This window comes from Urtica dioica, chromosome 10 (genome assembly GCF_054948205.1).
Source record: "Urtica dioica subsp. dioica isolate 48M chromosome 10, U.dioica_male_clone48M_v1_H2, whole genome shotgun sequence".
NCBI classification, from domain to species: Eukaryota; Viridiplantae; Streptophyta; class Magnoliopsida; order Rosales; family Urticaceae; genus Urtica; species Urtica dioica.
Genome location: NC_142765.1, coordinates 414,299 through 437,423, shown reverse-complemented (window position 1 = coordinate 437,423; position 23,125 = coordinate 414,299). Strand labels below are relative to the sequence as shown.

The following is a 23,125-nucleotide window of genomic DNA, read 5'->3' as shown; positions in this document are numbered from 1 at the left end:
AAGATTACTAACTTAATCATTTTTACAAAGTTTATGATTGTATATGATAGAATGTAGCAAAAAAAATCAATAAGATCTGAAAACAAAGTCCAAAATCTGGGTTTAACTTGTTTGTACGATGGTATACGATGTGGTAGGATGAGATTTAACTTTTTGTACGATGAAATTTAGAAAAAAAATTGCGTTCTGTACGATGCTGTACGATTCTGTACGATGTTGTACGATGCATGTCTGTACGATGCTGTACGATTCTGTACGATGCTGTACGATGCTGTACGATGATGTACGATGCTGTAAGATTATGTACGATGCTGTACGATGCTGTACGATGATGTACGATGCTGTACGATTCTGTACGATATATAAGCTAATTTTGCATAGTTTGATTGTTTTTTGCAGTTTTTGGCATGATTAACGGCACTTGGGAGAAGGAAGGACACCAATGGGTTTTCACCAATGTAGAATTTCGTGCATTCGTAGTTTCGAAAGAGGTAACGTACACGGAGTAAGTAGATTTGTTATACGAGAAGTTCGAGTTAGACAGATTCGCATTCGAATTAAAACTCGAAGTCCCATACACAGTCGGTACAATTCCGCTGGGTCGTGCCGTATTGAAGGACAATGGTGATGTTTCGCATTTTATGAAGCACAAATATCGTAATAGATTTTCACTTTGTGTAAGTTTAAAACCGAAACAGATCATTGCACCTATTGCGTATCGAGGAGTATGTAAAGGGAAAGATGTGGAAGTTGGAATGATGTCTCGCAATGAACCGAAGAAGAGACGGAATACTCTTGTTATCGAGGATCGACAAAATGATTTTATAATTGAAAACAAAGACGGTGGCTGTGACGATGACTTGTTTAACGAGTACAAGGGTGTCGAAAACGGTGACGAAGTATACAGGCGTGATAGAGATTGTAATCACAACAGTGACGAATATGATGGACACAATGGTGATGAATACGAAGATGGCGAATGTGATGAAAACGAAGGTCGCGAAGGTGATGAAAACGAAGGTAGCGATGGTGATGAAGAGAATAGTGACGGATATGACGGAGATAACAATGGTAGAGGTGAAGAATTTGAAGAATTCGCCACTCCCGAAGAATATGAAGAATTTATGGAAACGTTTACGGTACCAACGGGTCATTGTGAACCATCGGGTCAATGTCAGCATGAGCCTCCGATGATCGGATCACCTATCGTTCCTTATTCATGGAAAGCACCCGAGTTCAGCGCCGATGATGTTGTGAAGGAAAACCCGAGTCATTATCCAAGTCATTCTTCTACAGGTAGGGACCACCCTTGATAGTCTTGAGATTAAATGACAACCCAGCGACGAAATAAGTAATATTGAAACATATTCTTAAATAAAGAAGAACCTCCTGGTTCTATCAATCCGTACAATATATTTTCGGGTCCTAAGAGAAAGATAAATCTGTGATCATTCCATTGTAGTCGGGTCAGCATCGTCATCAATATGGACTTATTTATTATAAAAAAAATGATATTATGTGAGACATTGAGCACATCCCAACTAGGTTGGCACCCACTCAACATCTCATCATTGATTATATATTGTAATTATCTTCTTGGTCCTGAGTTAGAACCATGATTCCATTGTTTTTCCTCAAGGCTTTCATTTTCTGTGTTTGGCGCTTCGGCTTCTTCCAATTCCATTTGCCCCGAGGATTGAGCTAATTCCATATACAACTCCTTTAATCCAAATGATCGCACGAGTTGGAATCTCGACGGCTTTTTCTTCCGTCAGTTCCGTTCCAAGCCATTTTTGGCTCCAGCTAAATGATGTCTCTGATAATGACCAAAGATATATATGAGTAAATGGAGTTAAAGAGAGGATAATATACAAGTTTAATGTGACATTATTATGTATGCTAATTAATTATACAAGCTAGAATATACAAACACAAGATTCTCTTTTCTTTCAAAATCAAGATTGAATCAAGATCAAGCAGGGTCCATAGAGATAAAACGCACTCACCAGGGAAGCTATGTTTTGCTATGCAGATTGCAGTATCTCTGAATAAGCACCTCGACTTTGGCTTCTTCTTCTGATCCAAATTGTCTGAATACGCCATCAACTTTACATGTAATCCAAGAGAGCGATTAACTACAAAGAAGATGCTCAAATGTTCATAGACCATGTTAAGAAAGGTCATACCTGAGATGAGGCATTAGGTATTTAGTGGAATTGGCATAGAAGTTTAAATCTCGACAGCTTTCTTCCATGAACAAGTTTTTGAGCTGCTTTTGGGTCCAACTACTTGATCATCACCAAAGGTAAGAGAGTGAATGGAATTCAAGTTGAGAAAAATATATACTTGCAGTTCACATCACAACATTATTCTCAATCGGCACATATCTGTATTCTCTTGTGTCCACTCCAAAGCTCTCAACCACTTCTGGAATTTGTTGATAAATCTCACATATCCTCTGCAAAGTGATTACCCATTTGACACAACTCCGAAATGAAGGTCTCTTGGATATGCCAAATATAAGACCGACGAGTTAAATTTCATGTAGTTTACCTTTGGAGAGCGGTTTTGTGAACCAATGAGAGAAATGTGAAGCGGATGGATAATGAGTGATTGAATAGCCTTCTTTGGAAATCTGATCAGAAACCCGAAAATCCAATTTCTCATTTCCAAAATTATGACATAAGGACAGTAACAAGATCTGTAAGTTGTACAACCCAAAGCTCATTTTTCAATAATTCAAGAGTAAGATCATTAGTTCCAATACCTCAGGTAAGAGTGAATGGAATTAAAGACGAGAAAATACAAGTTAAATATAACATTATGTACGCTAATTTACTAGATCAGCAAGAATACACAAACACAAGAATATTCTCTCTTTTTTCAAGAACAAGATTGAATCGATATAAAACAGGGTCCTCGAAGAAATTAAATTCTTTTCCGTAGGCTCTTTACTAAGCTATCATAGCTAAACTAAACATAGAACCCTTACCAGTTCAGCAATGTTCTTCTAGAAAAGGTGGTGTCTCAATTGCTTCCAAAGAAGACAGCTAACAGAAAGGTTGAGGAAAGCTTCAGTTTCTTCCACATGGTCGGATCCAAGGATTGGACTACTGGTTGATAATATGACCTTCAAAAACAATTGATAATAAGTCAATGAAACAATATGATCCGACAACCAGAACATTAGCTTTGAAAGAAAGAAAGAAAAAAAAAAGTTACCTCCTTTAGTGAATTCTCATGATACGAGGCTCTATTTTGATCTTAGAATATGTGTGTGAAAGCCTCGTCGCCAGTCTCCAATTTCTTCTCACCCACCTTTGTACAATGATTTCGTGTACACAATAATATCTTGTCGGGAAATCAGCGGGGAAGTTTGAATCTTGACAGCGTTCTTCAACCAATTCCATTCCAAGCCACTTTTGGCTCCAAATAAATGATGTTACTGATCATGACCAAAGATATATAAGAGTGTATGGAATTAAGGAGACGAGAAAATGCAAGATGAATATGAGATTAATTATATGTAAGCTAATCACCTTTATCAGCGAGAATATACAAACACTCAAAAGGGCAGCAGCTATGTACTTATGCCAAAGAAAGTACTAAGAGCGATGTATAGCATCAACTTGAGTTAATTATTATAAGAAGAAAAAAGTCCGTCCAAAAAATCTATATGAAACAGAAAATAAATAACATACCATATCATATTTTTTAAGGGAAAAAAAAAATTATCACTATACCTTTATTGAAATCTTGAAAAAAAACGGATACATCAGAGTGTATGGAATTTAACGGATGAGAAAATACAAGTGGAACGTCAGAATACCATGTACTAAAATTAACTATATCAGCAAGAATACAAAATCAATTACCAGGATGGCAATGTACTTATGCCAAAGAAGTACTACGAGCGATGTAAAGCATCAACCTGAGATAATTTATTACGAAAAAAGTCTGTCCAAAAAAATCTATAAGAAAAGGAAAATATATAACATACCATGCCATACTTTATAAGAAAAACAAAAAAAAAAAAACTATCATTTTACCTTTTAAGGAAATCTTGATAAACTTTCGACTTCAGGGATGTGGTGTCGGGTCAGCATCACTATCATCAAAGATCATCGACGTCTGTCTCACCATTCTCTGTGTTCAGTACACAATCATCTTGATGCCGGGCTTTCTTCCTTCTACTTGTTCAGATTAGCAATGTGATAGGCACCACTTCGTAAACAAACAAAATTACGACAATGATAATCACAATGATCATGTACCTGATAGATGATATGTTCAGAGACCATACGAAATCTTTCGTACCTGATAGATAGAGCTGAGACTTTATTTGCTATCCACCAAGGCAATTGGTGATGGTCGACACCGATCAGAATCGTCTTTTTGCAAAAGAAAAGTATGCGGTGATGTTTTCTTAAAAAGATTAAAAAATAAACATTAAAAACCGTTGGGTAACCGACTTAACCGTTAAACATACAAGCTGTTCTAAATAAGCCAATGCACTTTACCTATGAACCAAAAGAGCAAAGACTATGGTATGTAAATGTTCAGACCATAAAAAAAACGACGGGCATCTCGTCGACAGTGCTGACTGAGTGTCGTCCAAGTGGCACTCTGTGAATGGCTGAACCTCTGTATGTTAAAGAGAGAATGATCCACAGTTATTACTCTGTATGTTCCTACAAATAGCTAGCCAAAATGAAGCACTTCTTTGTAAAACATCTACTTAAGATAAATTGTAATTTGTATACAAAAAAAAAATAGTAAGTTAAGAAGAGACCACAGAAATGAATAAAAATGACAAGGTGAAACATGGACCACAGCACGTTGTGAGCAAAAAAAAAAGGACCACAGCACAGCATCATTGTCAAATCAATGAAGTATATGTTGTAAGAATACCATGAAAAGAAAAATAAAATGTAATTCACCTTCAAAGAAATGAGGATTAAGCTTGACCGGTTCGAAGCAATATGTTTTCCAGTCCCGAGAGAATGATCCCATTAATGCCTCCTCAGCAAAGCCTTCATCAAGATTTTCCTCCATTGGACACAAAATCTCGAGCCTTTGCATGAACTCGATCTGAATAAGCTGTCGTACTTTACCTTTTAGCCGATTAGTAATGATCATAAAACCTTGATGATATATATTTCCACAAAGGCCTACATACCTGATAAATCTCGGTACAGAACCAAGTCCACATGGCATTCTATGAGCCGCGAGGCATTTTAAATACAATCCACGAGGCTAATCGATGATAAGTCACCGATCATCAGAATCAAGACGCACACAATCATTTTGTTGCAGTAACAGCATGAAAGATTCAATCTTGACAGCTTTCTTCCATCAACAAGTTTTGGGTCCAACAACCACCTGATCATCACCAAAGATAAAGAGTGATTAACAGAACTAAAGACTGGAAAATATATTTTACATTAAGATCCAGATGATACAATGATATTGCTGCTCTGATTGGCTGGGAATATACAGAGTGAACTCCTTGGCTACGAATTACGGCCTAAAATCTGTCTGAAGAGAAAACACCATATAAAACCATAAGTTTCTTTTCTTCTGTCCACACCTAATAATTCACTATACTCACTCACAGTTCGAAAATTTCCTTGTAAAATAAATATCTATGTTCAAGATGGTCTTACTGTTTTCCTAATTTCAATCCTTCACTTCGTAACTTAAAATACCCTGTAAGTTTCTCAGCTTTATATGTAACCTGAACTTCAAAACAAAACTCAATCAATTCAACAAAAACACTTAAGTAAACCCATACTTGCTTCCAAAAACGACAATTGACGAGTCCAATTAAAATAATCACTATATACAGAAGATACCCAATTGATAAACCCAGTTCTTAAGCTCGTAAACCTAACATTTTACCATTCCCATCCTTCAATTCCCAGACCAAGCAGGTCAAATGTAATTATAACAGTTCAAAATCAATTGCACAAACCTTATCGCTAATGGTGAGGATCGTCGACATCACGTGCTCGAAGGTTGACCTCAAGAACCATATCACTATGCAAAGGGACAACGAAGTAGTGTACGAATCATAACCAGCACTAGAGCGTCAGTAGTAGTAAGAGTAAAATGCACATAATTTATCAGAAAAATTAAAAAAATAATAATAATAAAAGAATAATTTACCTTTAACGAAATTTTTATATATCGACGTCCGGGATGTGGGCAATCTTATGCCAATCTTGGCCTTTATCTTTCTCACACCGTTGCTTCAACAATGGATGGCATCCCTCGATTCTTAAAACAGAGAGAGAAGCGGGCAAGCCTTGTTCCGGCAAACACTGAAGGTGATTGCACCCCCAAATGGTCAACTTCTTAAGGTTGGTGAGTTGTTGAAAGGCCTCACCGTTTAGGGCCAACAGATTGCTACTGTCATAGATACTAATCTCAGTCAGAGTGGTGGGGAGCAATATTCCATCACCAGGAAACGAATCCCCTTTCCAACCCCAAATCCTCAACTCCTTAAGGTTGGTGAGTTGTTGAAAGGCCTCGCCGTTTAGGGCCAACAGATTGCTACTAAACCGGATAGTAATCTTAGCCAGAGTGGTGGGGAGCAATATTCCATCACCAGGAAACGAATCCCCTTTCCAACAATGGATGGTCAACTCCATAAGGTTGGTGAGTTGTTGAAAGGCCTCGCCGTTTAGGGCCAACAGATTCCTACAATCCCAGATCCCAATCTTAGCCAGAGTGGTGGGGAGCAATATTCCATCACCAGGAAACGAATCCCCTTTCCAACCCCAGATATCTAAGTGTTTCAGTGATGGGAGTCTGCGTAGATCACACTCCAAAAGCTTTTCGCAATACCCTATGCAAAGATGTTCTAGTTTAGAGAGAGAGTCGGGGTGTACATGACAAGCATCCGACGTGTTTGGTAAGCTCATCTTCAACTCCGGACATCCACGTAAGGATAGATCCCTCAGCCTGGGGAAAACTAGTGTGCCATCTCCACCAAATGACCACTCCTTCCACTGTGGCATATCCCATATTATTAATGTTTCTAAGGATCTGAAAGAGGTGCCACTAGTACTGCTGCCACCGTACAACTCATCACCCACACTCACCACGCTATCAAACCCCCATATTCTAAGGTCTTTGAGGCATGGCAATTGTCCCAGCGGAGGCAAACAGAAACAACTTCTACAATTCTCTAGGCAAATCTCTACTATGTTGGAAAATGAATCATGTCCCACCCAATCTGGAAATATCGTGCCTCTGTAATACTCGATTTTGAGATTACTCACATTTGTATGAGGCCGAAGTGATTCCAATATTTCTCTCTCTCTCTCCGAACTATTTGCATCGCCGGCAGATTCTTCACTCCATTGCAAACGTAGATCCGTAATGCCCTTCTTATTCTTCAAATCAGCCTCCAAAGCCTCATTCGCATCACCCACATTTTCAATACTCCAAATCTCAAGTCTTCCCATGAAAGGCTGAACATGTTTCAATTCTTTAATATTAATCCCCCTATCTCCACAGCCAACAACTATTTTACTCAATGTCAGCAAAGACTTCATATTTTTTATTTGGAAGTTCATTTCTTTTATAGCTGTGCCATAAATATCCAGATGCCGCAAATTGATTAGCCTTTCCATGTTCTTTGGCAATGTCGTAAGACTCCGACACTCTGATAGCAACAAGGTCTGCAAGTTGTACAAACTACATATTGTAGCAGGCAACTCCCTAATATTAGAGTTAGATAACTCCAAGTACCTCAAATGTATCAAACTCTTAATTGAATTAGAGATTGAATCACCTATACCAAGCACTCTTAAGTACCTTCGCGATGTCGTAAAGGTTTTGTCAGGACAGACTAAATAGGACTGTTTATCTAATCCGATAAAGGTGCGCAAATACTTAGCCTTGCGTATAAGCCCAAAATCTTTAGTCTCTGTGCTAAATGAGAGGTGCCGAGTATGACTTTGAAGGCTGTCCAAGTCATTTATTTTATCAACCCTGAAACAAAATCCACGGGATACGAACATGGCTAAATCGTGAACAAGGTCGTGCATGAGGAAAATTGAGTCATCTTTACTCGACTTCTGAAACAATGACCTTGAAACGAGATCTTCCAAGTACTCCTCTCCAACTTTCTCCATTTTCATAGCTTTCTTATCACTCTGCAAAAATCCTTCAGCCATCCACAACATGATTATCCTGTCTCTCTTAAACTCATAGTCTTTCGGAAAGATTGAGCAATAAGAGAAACATCGTTTTAGATGTGTAGGCATACGGCGATAACTCAACCACAAAGCGGGGAGGATGCTTTTTTCTTTACTATACAACTCATTCCACACATCACTTTCGAGAATGTTTTCCCAATTCTTTGGATTTCGTTCGGAACGTAATAAACCGCCAAGAGATTTGATAGCTAAAGGCAGGCCTTTGCACTTCTTCACTATCTCTTTGCCAATCGCTTGCAAATCTTGATGTGCATGAACGTCTTCGTTGTTTCTGAAAGCATGGCGTGAAAATAACAGCCAACAATCTTCAGACGACAAATCAGTTAACTGATAAGTAGTTGTCTTTCCAATTGCCATATGAGAGGCGACTATTGTGCTTCGTGTTGTCACAATGATCTTACATCCTTCTGCTCCAGATTCAAAAGAGCTCTTCAAAGAGTCCCAGAGAATATAATTCTCATTCCAAACATCATCAAGAACCATAAGAAATTTCTTCCCTCTTAAGGAATCCCTTAGTTTCTGTTGGATCTCAAACAACTCTTCTGAACGACACTCTTGCGATGTGACCTTTTCCAAGATTAGTTTTGTAATCTTATAGATGTCGAAATCATCTGATACCGTCACCCATGCTCTTAGATCAAAATGATCATTGACCTTATCATCGTCATAAACGAGCTGAGCAAGGGTGGTTTTTCCAATACCACCCATCCCCACAATCGGAATGACTGATAACTTTTCCTCATCGCCATCTCCGGAGAGCAACAAGTCAACAATGACCTCTTTATCATCTTTCCTTCCGTAAACGCTAGATTCTTCAACCAACGGAGTGGGTGGCCTTTGATAGGAAGGCATTTCTCCAAGACCGTCTCTCAGACCAAGATTATCCTTTTGGTCTAAAAGACTCTTGAATCTACGAAGGATCTCCGTAGCTTCATTCTTGACCATGCTATCAAATCCAATAGTGAACAAACCACTTGGGATACTCAAACAACAAGGCTGGTGAGGTTTCAGCTCAAGCCTCTGAGCTTCGTTGTTCATGGTAGCAACCAAGTCATCGGTGCGATACACCATGTCTTGGAGGTCATCCAGCCACTCCCTGACATTATTGTCAGTGATCAGCTTTTCCTCTGCATCGTCGACCAGCTTTGTCACTGACCTCACGACGTTCCTCAGATCACCCAAAACATCAACAACGGGCTGGTTTCCACGGAACAAGATGGCTGGGATCTCTTTCGGAGCCAACCTATCAAACAAGACTTGAAGAAAAGCAGAGAGAAGAGCTCCTCCAATCAACTCAGCCATGTCTAACTGCCAACAACAGATCAAGGGTTCTCTACTTTACAATATATATATAAAATCAGAAGTAAGACAATATTTATAGAGTAACTAATTTTTTATTCCAAAGTTGCCTTCTTATCAAACTACCAAAACAATAAAATAAAATTTATAGAACTATATACAATATTTACAAATAAATAAAAAATAAACAAAAGACTCACATGGAGATGGGGTTGTTTTTCAGAAGATGATTTCTAGAATTCTCAGCAACGGAATTGTGAGCAAAGAGCAATGGAATTGTGAGCAAAGAATGGCAGTGGAGGAGGTCAACAAAGGCTATGCAGAATATTAGAGCAATGCAATGAGATGTTGATTTTTACTTTTGCTTTTTTGTCTTTTCCTTTCACGCGGAAACAATAATGCAATGAGGTATGAAAGAATAGGTTCCAATTATCTTCATTCACATTAAATTAAATGCGTCATTTTGAGCAAAAAATAAAACATATTAAATGCGTCAAGGCACACACATGTATACACAAGGGTTAAAAATACTGTCGAGTCAAACTGTTGAGTCAATGGGAGGATTCTTAATGAGAACAGAAAACCTGAATATGGATTCATTTTTTTAGAGGTCCTCTTCATTGTCTGATTTCAAATGACAGTAAACCGAACATTGAAAACTATGTTTGACATCAACGTTAATTAGATCATTGGGAGCAAACAGCAACGAAATTGTGAGCAAACTCAGCAGAGTATGGCAGTAGAGAAGGTCAACAAAGGCTATGCAAAATATTAGAGAGATGATTTTTACTTTTGCTTTTTTGTCTTTTCCTTTCACGCGGAAACAATAATGCATGGACTGTCGGCTGTCCACGTCATGTACTAAATTTGAATAGAAAAAATAAACTAATGTGGTTTTTTTATGAAATAAAAAAGTAAAAAAGCTCCTCTAAAAAAAAGTAAAAGCATTGAAGCAACAATAAATTGATTTATAAATCAGCTAAGAGTCTGATAAACAAAACAAAAAAAGATAAAAAAAAATTGATAATAATTAAACAAAAAAAATTGTAATGTGAAAACTCCCACTAACTTACTCGTAATGAAAGAAAACCCCTAATATAATTGAACATTAAGATAAATTTTCTAAAGATGTCTTGCCAAAATATTAGAGCTGTGAATTTTAAGCAAAGTATGGCAGTGAAGGAAGTCAACAAAGGCAATACAGAATAGAAGAAATTGTATATTTGCCCCCTGATTTATGGCCTTACTGCAAAATGCCCCCTATCTTTTTAAAACTATTTGTTAACCCCTTGTTATATAAAAAAGTAGTAGTTTGGTCCTTCCGTCAAAAAAGATGCCCAATCGTCAGTTAAATAATCACGTGGAACGCACGTGTTCTAGTAAATAAGGGTAAAATCGTTATTTTGTTAGTCGGATGAGGGAGTGTATTTAATTGTTTGTTTATTCATCTAATAAAAAAATCTTGTCAAAAAATAAACAAACTTGTAAAATAACTTTTCAAAAAAAGTTGAATATCATAACTTGTAAAAAAAAAAACAAACTTCTAAAATAACTTATCAATAAAAACATAATTATTTAAAACTTGTCAAAAAAAGTTCAATTAACTAGTCAAAAAAACTTTTTTAAAAGAACTTGTAAAAAATCTTGTCAAAAAATAAACAAACTTGTAAAAAAAAAAATTGAATCCCATAACTTGTAAAAAAAAAACAAATTTAAAACTTGTCAAAAAATGTTCAATAAACTTGTCAAAAAACTTGTAACAAAAAATGTCAACATGTTTACCTGTATGCACATTGTGGGACATTTTCATCGACGAGCCACGACGGGTAAGTGAACTTAATTTCATTCTGCTCACTCTCCCGGTAAGAGCTAGCATGGTTCTTGAAGAAGCCACCTATGGCCACAACCCTAGCAAATGCTCGACTCTAAGTCTGAATAATAAACATTTTAACAATGTTAAGTAACCCTTATAATTTAATTAACCACAAATAAAGGTAATAATTGTGAATAACATAACATTTTACGTACCTCCATCATCTCCGTGAAGTCCTTTTTATTATTCGACGACTGCATAAGATCCTTTTGGCAGTCGAGGACGGTAATGGTCCAAGCCTCGATGTCGATCCGAAATGTGAACCAATGAATGTTCTTGAAGTTCACGACGAACAGGATCTCGCGAGCACCATCCCAAGGCAAAATATCGGTGTCCCTATACCCAGTCATCAAGGTAATAGTTTCCCTCAAGTCCCAGTCCACGGGTTCGGGCTCTGTCCCCAGCTCGATGGCCTTCTTGATGTTCGCTTCTTCCTTTGTGAATCAGCCGTACACGTGCTGGACCCACCGACCATCCATGATTCGGACATCTTGCCGATATCCGTCGAGAGCTCGTTGGCGAGCCCGAATCATGTGAATTATAGCATCAATATGCTGAGACATTACAAACATATAGCGTTATTTTAAATTGATAGGGAAAGTTAAATTATATAATTAATAACGTACCGAATCACGTAGCCATCTGGTTTCTGTCAATATCGTGTCGAAGAAATTCGTGTCTCCGTCGTATGTCTTCAGGCGAGCAGACTCCATGAACTTGTCATCCCACTTTTTTGTCCGCACCCACTTAACGAAATTATCAAACTCTTTTTGCTTTGCGTCCTTCAACGGCTTGAACTTGGGGATCGGCTTTTCTGAATACTAAGGGCTCGTCGGATCAGTGAAATCGGCCCAACGCGACGACTTCTGTCGCACTTGCCGATCTGGACGTGGCGGAGTAAGCTGTGCCGTGTGGCTTTTTCTTTTAAGCGGAGTTGTGAGCGGGGTTGCTTATCCGGAATGACGTCTTCTCTACGAGGACTCGACGAAGACGTCGACAACCTGGGCGAAGTCACCGGCCTGATCTCCGATCGCTTCGACGACTCGCGATGCGTAGAAGACGGCTTCTTCGACTTCTTCGATGACTTGCGATGCGAAGAAGACGGCTCGTGCGATGAAGTCGCCGGCTTTTGACTAGCCGCCGGAGGAGGAGGAGGAGGAGGGGTCCGACGTTTAGGACGACCATCAGCTTGGGTCGTGGGAATATCACCCCCAGGCAAGCCCGTTGCGTCCTCGAACAAAATGTTCAGCCTCTTCCACATAGCAAGCTGAAAGTCAAAGTAATAAAATATGTCACGAAATTTAAATTTGTCACAAAAATTTAAACTTAACTCTAAAACGTTAAAATAAAATTTAAACTTAACTCTAAAACGTTAAATTAAATTTAAGCTTAACTTTACAACGTTAAATTAAAGTAAAGTAAAATGAAATTTCAACTTAACTTTAAAACGTTAAATTAAATTTAAACTTAACTCTAAAACGTTAAATTAAATATAAACTTAACTCTAAAATGTTAAATTAAATTTAAACTCAACTCTAAAACGTTAAAATAAAATTTAAACTCAACTTTAAAACGTTAAATTATATTTAAACATAACTCTAAAACGTTAAAATAAATTTTAAACTCAACTTTAAAACGTTAAATTATATTTAAACTTAACTCTAAAACGTTAAATTAAATTTAAACTCAACTTTAAAACGTTAAATTAAATTTAAACTCAACTCTAAAACGTTAAATTGATTTAAATATAACTTTATTTAAATCTAACCTGGTTATCCCTGATGCGCTCAGCTCTACGGCCGGTCGTGCTAAGAGCACGTAAGATTATCCCTTGTGACTGCAGCATTTGTTCTTGGGACGCTCGCAGTTGTTCTTGGGAAGCTCGCATTTCTTCCCACATTTCCCGTGTTATGACAAAGGGCTCGGGAATGTCGGCGCGAGAGGTCGGTGTGGGCCTCGATCCCATTGGGGGAGTGGTCGGTGTGGGCCTCGATCCCATTGCGGGAGTGTCTGATACGTGTTCGTCGTCGGAGTCTCCGACGATGGCATCTTCTGCAACAGTCGCGACTCGATCTATTTCTTCTTCGATATCTCGCGGCTCTGTCGCATCTTCTCCCTCGACGTCTATGAGATATAGACATTTGCTCGTCTGTGTCTCGAGGAGAGTGAAAAATTCTTTCTCTGGTGCCCTTGGTCTCAGCATTTGAAGAACACCCACCTACAATACATTAATAAACGTTACCAATATTCCAAAATAATGTAAAATACACTAATAAACATTAAATAATAAAAAGTTACCGTTTTTTTATTCAGGACGGCCTCGATGTCTTTGCCCATTATGATCACATTATTAGACCACGAGTGCATCCTTGGCACACGAATCCCCTGGTTCGACCCGAACCTAATCCCGATCTCTGGGATAGCCTCGTACGCCCAGTAATGAAGGGTATGGAGATTACCCGTCAATGTGTACTTGGCCTCTTTCTGTGCCACGTCCGGCTTATCCTTCAACTTCTTTTGCAGCGTCTCGTGATAACGCCTTAGGTTCACCGAGAGGCTGGAATACGTCTCCGCCCAACTCAAATTTTCCCAAGGCATCTTGAAGAAGAAGGGGAGGTCTTGAATGATGTATATAAATTTCTGCCACCTTTCTTCGATGGCTTTGTTGGCCGGCTGCCCTAGAAGATACCCATAGACGAATACGAGCAGCCCGAGCTTGAACGCATCGTCAGGGCTTCGACATATGGTGAACGCGTTGATCAACGCGCTCAACTTGCTTCCGACAACGCCGTTCAAGTGGTCCGTGATCAATCGATCGTTGTTTCGCTCGTCTTGTTCGGCTTTGGTCGGACCGTCTTCATAGCTCATCCCCGAGACGAGTGCGTACTCGAGGCGTCCAAATCGTACTCGTTTGCTCCGATACCAAAATGTATCTCCCCCCGTACCGTCACCTCGATCTTCTTCTGAAGGAGAGTATGTACGAGCACCGGTGAGAAACCAAGCTCGCTCTCCGTAAAAAATTGCTCGAACGGAGTCCCGAGGATTCGTTCTTTTATCCCGAGCTCATCAAATCTCCTCCGTACCAGCTTCAAGATCCCCGTCCCACCGTAGGTGATACGCCCCGGGAATGAGACGTTGTCTATGTAGTTCAAATTGTCCTAAAAAAACAACAAAACTAGGTCAGAAACACAATTCATCGTATGACATCGTACTGACTCGTATAGCATCGTATAACAAAAAATTTCAACTTTTTTTTAAATCTATCGTACGGCATCGTACATAATCGTACAACATCGTAATACAAAAAATTTAATTTTTTTTAAAAATCAGCGTATAGCATCGTACAACATCGTACAGCATCGTACGACATCGGACGACACTTTTTAAAGCAAAATCTTAAACTCATCGTACACCATCGTATCGCATCGTACAGTTATATGAATTTCATCGTACGACATCGTACAGCATCGTACGACATCGTACGATGCATCAACCTCATCGTACACTGGCCCTGATTTCAAACCCTAATATACTAAATCCGACCCAAATCACCTCAAATCAACTCAAATCAGAGAATAACTAAGTCCTAAACCCTATTCTAACTATTTTCAATGAAGTTTAACAAGAAATTACATGAAAACTTACCTTTTTACTTGTTTTGAAGCTCGGGATTTCTGATCTCCACCGCCGCCCGAGATCGAACCTTGTCCATCGTAGGCCATCGTATTCACTCGTACCAGATGGTATCACGTCGTACACGGTTGTACAAGGTCGTACTGAATCGTACAAGAATTTTTTTGATTTTTTTTGTTGAGAGAAAGAGAGAGAGAGAGAGAGAGAGAGAGAGAGAGAGAGAGAGAGATGTCGAGTGAGATAGGAGGAGAGAAAGCTCATTCAAAATGTTTAAGGGGTATATTTGTCCGTTTTGGGTCCAAAAGTCCATTTCTAGATATTTTAAAAAGTTAGGGTCTAATCTTGATATTTAATCAATTTTTAAGTCTAATTAATGAAATTTCTCATTAGTTACTACTTTTAAGTGTACAACCATCAGACTATAGGAGAATTACATAAAAATACAAATTTATGCCGGGAAGCAAAAGGAGAGACCACAATTATTCAGTCATACATTTGATAATTTAGTTACTGAACCCAAAAAAATGAGCTTTTGCATATTCCTCATCTGGTTCCAAAAAAATTACCTGGATGTTCTCTTTACAAAAGGCATATTTCTTTGTACATGATACAAGATGTGAGAATATCCAATTTGTTCAGAAGCAAAAAATAAATAAATAAAAAGGTCAAAAGATCATCTCATTTCTCCGATGAATCCGGCGGCTAGAGTTCGCCAGCAATCTCCGCCGCTCCACACTGAAATTCAGAGAGAGAGATGGAATGAAGGACAAATTTAAAAGCCACGAAGTTTCGAAAGAGTTTTTACCTTTGGAAGGCTGTTCGGTCCACGGACCGTTCATTATGTTGAGAATACTGCAAGCCTCGCTGTACTCGAGATTCGGCAGCAGCTTCGGGGTCAGCAAAAAACACCTGTTTTTTTTCCCCAATTTCAATGAAGTTGAAAAACGCAATCATTGCTTTTGACATTGTTCATATAGACTCTTATGCCACTCGACTCTTATGAAGGTTTGAAATGAAATGAAATGCATTGAAGATGATAGTTATTCATACTGTGGTGTGTTCGGCTGGCTCGCAGCCCTAACTAATTGTTGGAACATTTTTCGCTCGTTTATGGGATCCATGCCTGAAAAAAAAGGAAAAAAGAAAAAAGGACCAATAGTCATTTTAGGAAATCGGCCTACTCATAAAGAAGTGGAGATATACTCGTGGGCTTCGCCCAAACCTTGGTTTATCTCGTCGACCACTCTAAAAGGGCAATGTGTGAGGTCTTGAAGTGAAACGAGATAAAGTATAGTTGAGACTGACCGCTCCTTCAGAAACGAGTGTCATTCAAGTTAGAGATATAATCATGAAAATATGTAATAAAAAAAATACGTATATAATTTCGTTTGGTGGCGATACCCCTCCGGATTGATGGTGAGCACTGAGAACTTTCAGATCCCCCGCTTGCCTATCAGTTGAAAAAAATAAAAATAAAAATAGTAGAAATTGGAATAATATCACACGACAAAGATGAAAAAAAAAGAGGTTATGGTATCGAAGTTACCTGAACTTGACTTTTATCAGTATGCCAAACTGATCAAAGTCGATTTCGTGCTCATCTGAGAGTAAAAAAAAAGTGGTAAGTAACAAGAAACAGGAAAACCTATAAGTAAATACTGTCGAGAGTTAAAAATGAATACCGAGAGCGACTTCCCCGGCAACAGCCATCTCTTGGAAGTTTCGGCTGAAGGTCTCGTTTATCTGTGTAACTAGTCTTCGTAATGTCGGAAGCCAACTCCCCTGTAAGTAATTTTGGATTTTCACATGAGCCACGTTTAAGTTGACAATTCAAGAAAGAAAGAAAAAAACTATTTCACGGTACTTAAAGTTGCATGTGAAGACTTGCTACGAGCCAAATCTCAAAGCTTTACTACTAGGCAACAAGACAAGCATAGAGTTCAGGAAGCTACTAGACTTGTACTTGCCTTCAACTCTTCGATATCATCTTTATAGCTCTTTAGCTTTGCTCTGTCTACCTCTAGCTTTGTTTCTAGAGTTTGGATCTGAGGAGGCATTAAAAAAGATTTAAACTATGGTCAAGTCACATGCCACCAAATTGTGAGAGTAATAGATGTCCAAAGTCAAACACTACCTGCTGTTGACGGTGTTCGTACTCTTCTAATACATTACGGTTCAAACACATGATTGAATTGGCTTCAGATTTACAATCTTGAATAGCTGCTTGTAAGTCTTCAATTGTACTTGGCATCTAAAGGTGAACAACACATAAAACGGGAAGAGATTAGTGTAATGAATCTGAAGCAATGCGATGCAAGAATGAGAGCACAATCATGGTCTTGCAATGAGTAACGTGATTAAATCAAACCCGGACATTGAACTTAAACATAAACGATTGGTTTCGTTGCGAACAGACCTGAAGAAATTCCCGTTCAAGTTCGGCAGTGATCACGGCAATTGATTCTGCATGCCTTTTGGCCTCTATCACTTTCTCCCGATGATTTTGAACCTCTTTCTTGCCTAGATAAGAAGTAAAGGATGATCAGTCGACACTTCATAGCTATGACCTACAATCTAATAGTTATCTAAGATTTGTAAAGGATGATTTATAAGGAATAAAAGAGTTAAACATCATTTGTTCTTTGACATAGGATTTGTAAGTCACAATGCAGATAAAATACTTTTGGAGAATTTTCGAGTAGCACTCACAATCCTCAAAATGCATTGATGCTTCAAGAGCAGATTTCTCATGTTGCTTCAGATTGACCTCAGATTCTCTAACCTAGTAGGACATATGAAACGTATCAGGATAAATACTGATGTGAAAGCTAGTAAACCGTGGAAGCCGTGAAAGCCTTCAAAGAAAGCAAACTTGAACTAGCAGTCACAACTTCACTAAATCAGCATATCACTATCAGAAGCATAATTCATGAGTACCTTAGCATCAAATTCAATGGAGGCCATATGATTTTCTGCAAGAGTCCGTCTGAGCGAAACATCTTCAACAAGTAGATTCTGTGGTACAAGATGAAGCATTTAAATTTTGATATTAAAAAAAAAAATGTTTCCAATAAAGTGTTTCAATTACACTTATCCAAAGACCAGGTACTAAAAGTAACCTTACTTTTAAATCGATTATACAACGGAAACGCTCGGTGTTATATTCTTTAGCTTGGTCTGCTAACTTTGCCAAAACAGTATCCAAATCATCCCGATTCTCCAGCGCCTCGAGTCTCTTTTTCTTTTGAACTAAGATATAGCACATGGGAATTAATTTCTTTTTCTTTCAGACATACAAGATTCAAGTCACCAAAAGAACTTTGCTCACCAATCCTGTTTTCCTTTTCACGCCGCCTCTGCTTCTGAAGATGCACTTTTCCTATGATATCCTCCTAAAATGAACGGCCCAGATTCGTTATTCTCCACTTCAGAGAGAGAGAGAGTAGATAATGATGGGTTCAAGTCAAGAAAGCCTCAGGCACATACCCGTTGCTTTCGAAGTTCGGCTGCTTCATCGTCTATCCTTCTTTGCTCAATCTGAAGCGATTTGACGTTCTGCTCGAGAGAAGCAACAGATTCTTCTAGCTCGTTCTTCTTGCACCTGAGAGACTCTATCTCCCCAGCATCAGAACCTGCAAAACATACGATATGAAATGCATAATGATTATAGTAATCTATAGATTCGTGGATCACCAAACTGTGCAAGTTTTCAATGTCCTTCTTTACAGAAACATACCGCATAACAGAAGTCGTGATGCTTGAACCACATCTACGGATGCGGAAATATGGTTCCCATATCTAGATCTAGACCATCGGTAATGGTTCTCGGGAGTCCAACAGTCCGAAATCCCTAACTTTGAGACCTCATCGGCCCTAAGATCCGTTTCCTTTGACCCAATATACTGAACCCAAAAAACCATATCATATGAGGTTCGAAAGAAAAAGGGCTGAAACTCAAGTACCAACTTTGTAACTAACTGCTCGACGGGCAGATTAAATGTTCCAATATAATATATATTAATAATCATCGAAATTGTGTAGTTAAGTATACCGATCCGTCCAAACCGAATTGGCTTGTCAAGACCTCCTTGACTGCAGAAGGAGCGTCAAAAACTCGGTCCAGTCGTGAACAAATGCCAAGTTCCCTCATCTGTCAAATACAAGAATACGAAAGAGCGGAAATAAGAAACCCTCGGACAAGCCAACATAATTACAATGACAAACGATATACCTGCTGAGAAATTTGAAATGACTCTCGCTGAAAATCTGTACTTCCCACGTAATTCAATATTGGTATGTCAAAGGATCTGAAGTTCCTGACTAAAAGATCACGGTCATGAGAATCTTGAGTAATAAAGGCCTGGACAAATCGAAAACAGAATTTAGTAAAAAAAAAAAAAAAAAAAAAAGGAAGAAAAGAAAAGAAAAGAAAAACAGTAGCATGAATAACCTTCCAGATGTAATAAGGAACATGGCCTTCTAGGTAGTTGGCATGAAGCCCATCCGAGACATTGACCTGAGATTTTGTCGAGAGGAGCTTATAAAATAGTTCATGGAAACCGATAAACATACGATAAAGTCGGGTTATAAATGTGTACCTCGAGTAACACAGGGCCATAAACCTCCTTATTAAATTCATGGCGATGTTCTTTGACCCAGTTATAAGCATCAAATATTCTGTCAACACCGGATCTTTTCAAGGCTTGCAAAAGTTTTGTATTTTTGTTTTCCATGTCCTTTAGCCTGCAAAAGGTGCATTATATATAAATAAGGGCCTATCGAATAGGGCAATATGGGAGATTTAAGGCCCTATCAAATTTGACCTGTCCAGGCACTGTCTTAGTGTTCCACGTTTTTGCATTAAAAGATGTTCCTTCTCTGATTTTTGACTCCTCTTCTGACTCATAGATAACTCTAGTTCTAATATTTGAGAGCCTATCCTTTCCTGGTAATAATAACAAATTAAAATAAAATAAAAAAGAATAAAAAAAAGAGCGAGGTGTTAGACAGATGTTATGATGATTATGCAGAAATACTGTACTTCGGCAAAAACAACACTAGTTGCTTCGTATGTTTTGAAAGCAGTTCATGGCATTAACTTCCACTTTTAAGGGAGAATCGTTTTCTATTACTTGTAACTTACAATTTCCTCCTTTGGAGGTTCATAACGAGGCAGATTTTCAAGATCTTGTTCGGCGGCTATGAGATCCTCTTTTGCTTCTAATATTTTCTGTTTGAGAGACTCTTCTTCCCTCCTCAAACCTTCCATTTCTCTATACTTCCCTTCTACTTGCACTCCCTATAAAGATGAACAATTAGTGTTTGTAGGTCCATTGCAATAACCTAAAAGAGAACCCTAATACTCTAAGTATGAAAGAACGAAGAAAAAAAAACATTGACAAAACACACCAATTGCTCTGCCTTCTCCATAAGTTTAGCGCGTCTCGATGAATGATCATTCATTCGCTTCTCTACCTCTTTGAATTTGGCGTCCACTCTGGTTTTCTCCTTTTTCGCTTTCCTGTAATCAGTTTCGATTATTATCAAATTTCCTTTATATTTATCTAATATCCTTACAGATTTACGGCATGAGTTTAGGTCAAGATATGGAACAAACAAGATGTATGAAGAACTAATTAGTTTAAGTGATTGAACATACTCTACGGGTTCTTTAAATCCATTCAGTGTATCAACCGCTTCTACCAACTTCTTCTTTGCTTCCTTCTCGCTCTCCTTGGCTTCCATATATTCAGACTTCTTCATGTCATATTGTAGCCACGGAAGTTTCTTTTCCATGGTCTTGGCCTGAAAATAACAAGAATCGCGCCCTGAGTTTGAAGCATAGTAGAATCGAATTGATCGAGAACTCAACCGAGAGAAATATTCTACCTTCTCTAGAAGTACTTCTCTTTGGCGAACGCGCTCAACCTCTCTTTGTTGCTGAGCAATGTGTGCCTTGTGCTGATCCAAAGTTCCTTCATTTGTCTCGACCGCCTATAAGAGGAAACACAAAATGTCAGCATGGACGGAGCTGAGTTCTAAATGTAAATGAACAATATATCTGGAGAAATGAAATGAAACTAAACTCACTCGCTCTAAATACTTGAGTTCCTTGCTTTTGTCAACAAGGGCCCGATGTTGAATAGGAAGTCGAGGGTCACCGACAGCCTTTTCAGTCTCTTCTAAGAGTTGCACTGGACTTAACTTCGCAAATTCACAAACCCTGTCTTGTGGGAGAAACTAAACCCAACCCCACGAGGAAAGACAGCCAAGAAAGAATAGAAAGGCGACTGTTAATTAAAAATGATTTGCCAAAAGAATACATCAGCTACAGAACAAGCATGGTTCTGATTTGCGTGTTTTTGGTAGAATAATATAAAAATAAAAATAAAAAGTTCAAAGCCAAAAGAGTCAGCTACCAAATTAATCCAAACACATTTGCTAATGGGGCTCTATTTATTTTCTTACTTGAGTCAAATTTCCAACTTGGATGTTGAACCTTTGAGTGACTTCAGCAATATCTTTCTTAGGCACCGTTTTTCCTGAAACAAAAATGAAAAAGGAGAAAATCAAAACCAAACCATGTTCGATAATATTGAGTGACTCAAGAAATTTATGTCATTATCAGCAGTCCGTGTATCGTCCAATTTCACTTGGATATCTATACACTGTCCGACTCGTTCTGTGGTAAATTAAAAACTCGGTCTTTCATTATTCCATATTAAATAAAAACCAAAACATCGAGATTTTTCATGTTGAAGCTGTAAAACAGGTCACATTCATACAATTGTTCTTTCTTATCTGTCCAAACTCAAGCCCGCTAAGTGCTAAAAAAATGTGTAAAAGCAAAAGAGTGCTTGGGAGTTTACCATTGAACAGCCACTCGGACTTGTTCCGTGTGTCAATTTTGCGAGTAATGCTAATTTTCTCTTCTTTGGTTGTCCCTCGCAAGGTAATTTTTACATAACCAGATTCTTCACCGCGCTTCACAAATGCACCGACACTCGTAGCCCGTCCCAGAAGCTATAAAAAAAAATTAAAATTAAAAATTACGCCCTGAAACATTGCAATCAGACAAGTCATGAAGCGAAAAAACCGACCGACCTGAGGCTCGCCGCCGAGACCGAGCGCAATAGCACACACAAGAGAGCTCTTTCCAGACCCATTCGGTCCGATCACGAGGTTGAGACGAGAGCCCGGTTTGCATTTCAAGTCGTTGAAGGTCATAAAATTGTGGAGCTCAATCTCAGTAATGTTTCCAGGCATATAATCATCTTCACCCCTGAAAGTGACGACTCAAATTAGTGGCCTTGCATTGAATTTCGGTCGATTTTTTAATCATTTCCAAAGTCCCAATTTTGGTTTTCACTACTACTAAATTATCAAACATCGATGACCAGACAATCGACAAATAACCTCGCGTGCACACAAAATAAGATGAAAATTAGCGTGCCTCATTTGAAAAAGGTCGGAAATTTTCACTTATCTCACTATCGCTCGATTCTCAAAAACCTAGACGAGTCCGAAAGCTGTGAATAGCGAAAACAAAACAAACAAACAAAATCTAATGGTGACCTGATTATCTTGGAGCGCTTCGCCGGAGGCTCCACCATAGTCGAAAGCTTCTCGGCTTTGGTTCAGTAGCAGAGCGACGCCGTTTTGTTTAGAGAGGGGAGAGAGAAAGAGAGAATAGGTAAAGGCTGAGCACATAATTGGCGCCAAAATGGGGAAGAAGCCTCTGGGGTAGTTATATTGTGTGTCGCAGACCACGTGCACGGTTATGCCAACGCAACAGCAAGATGCCACGTGGTATGTGCTCTGGCTTTTGCTCATCCGTTCTTGGGGAAAGTACAGTGTGCTTAAAAGAGGAATTGACGGCATAAATCATCAAACTCTTTCGCTGGACTCAGTTTGAGACTCAAACTTTTTTTTTTACGGGAATAATCACTAAACTGCATTTCTAGTACCGACGTTACTCATTTTAACAAATCAACGACTCAGATTACAGACGGCCGAATACAGACGTTAAAACAATTAAAGAAAAATTTAAAAGAATATTAAAAAACAAAAGAAAACTATGTTCTAGACATAA

The 23,125-nt window shown here is 38.6% G+C and overlaps 2 protein-coding genes across 2 annotated transcripts; both read right to left on the bottom strand.

Moving 5' to 3' along the window:
• Positions 1-1,339: 1,339 nt before the first annotated feature.
• On the bottom strand, positions 1,340-9,912 carry LOC149382803 (putative disease resistance RPP13-like protein 1). The gene is made up of 13 exons (XM_089629643.1): positions 9,728-9,912; positions 6,169-9,536; positions 5,975-6,039; positions 5,180-5,382; positions 4,941-5,114; positions 4,521-4,644; positions 4,275-4,425; positions 3,223-3,445; positions 2,993-3,130; positions 2,554-2,635; positions 2,187-2,458; positions 2,007-2,106; positions 1,340-1,816 (listed from the first exon to the last, which is right to left on the bottom strand). Exon 2 carries the CDS (start codon positions 9,528-9,530, stop codon positions 6,183-6,185), a length of 3,348 nt encoding a protein of 1,115 aa, XP_089485769.1. The 5' UTR covers positions 9,531-9,536; positions 9,728-9,912; the 3' UTR covers positions 1,340-1,816; positions 2,007-2,106; positions 2,187-2,458; positions 2,554-2,635; positions 2,993-3,130; positions 3,223-3,445; positions 4,275-4,425; positions 4,521-4,644; positions 4,941-5,114; positions 5,180-5,382; positions 5,975-6,039; positions 6,169-6,182.
• Positions 9,913-15,490: 5,578 nt separating this feature from the next.
• SMC5 (structural maintenance of chromosomes 5) lies at positions 15,491-22,753 on the bottom strand. Its single transcript, XM_089628811.1, has 30 exons — positions 22,609-22,753; positions 22,138-22,315; positions 21,903-22,056; positions 21,502-21,575; positions 21,124-21,273; positions 20,923-21,027; positions 20,693-20,838; positions 20,443-20,554; positions 20,177-20,332; positions 19,857-19,978; positions 19,632-19,776; positions 19,484-19,549; positions 19,265-19,393; positions 19,085-19,183; positions 18,770-18,935; positions 18,520-18,665; positions 18,362-18,425; positions 18,158-18,282; positions 17,971-18,048; positions 17,743-17,815; positions 17,450-17,553; positions 17,168-17,284; positions 17,001-17,078; positions 16,716-16,815; positions 16,580-16,634; positions 16,435-16,483; positions 16,256-16,343; positions 16,084-16,156; positions 15,839-15,942; positions 15,491-15,768 (listed from the first exon to the last, which is right to left on the bottom strand). The coding sequence occupies exons 1-30, from the start codon at positions 22,644-22,646 to the stop codon at positions 15,707-15,709; spliced, it is 3,156 nt and encodes a 1,051-aa protein (XP_089484937.1). The 5' UTR covers positions 22,647-22,753; the 3' UTR covers positions 15,491-15,706.
• Positions 22,754-23,125: the final 372 nt, after the last annotated feature.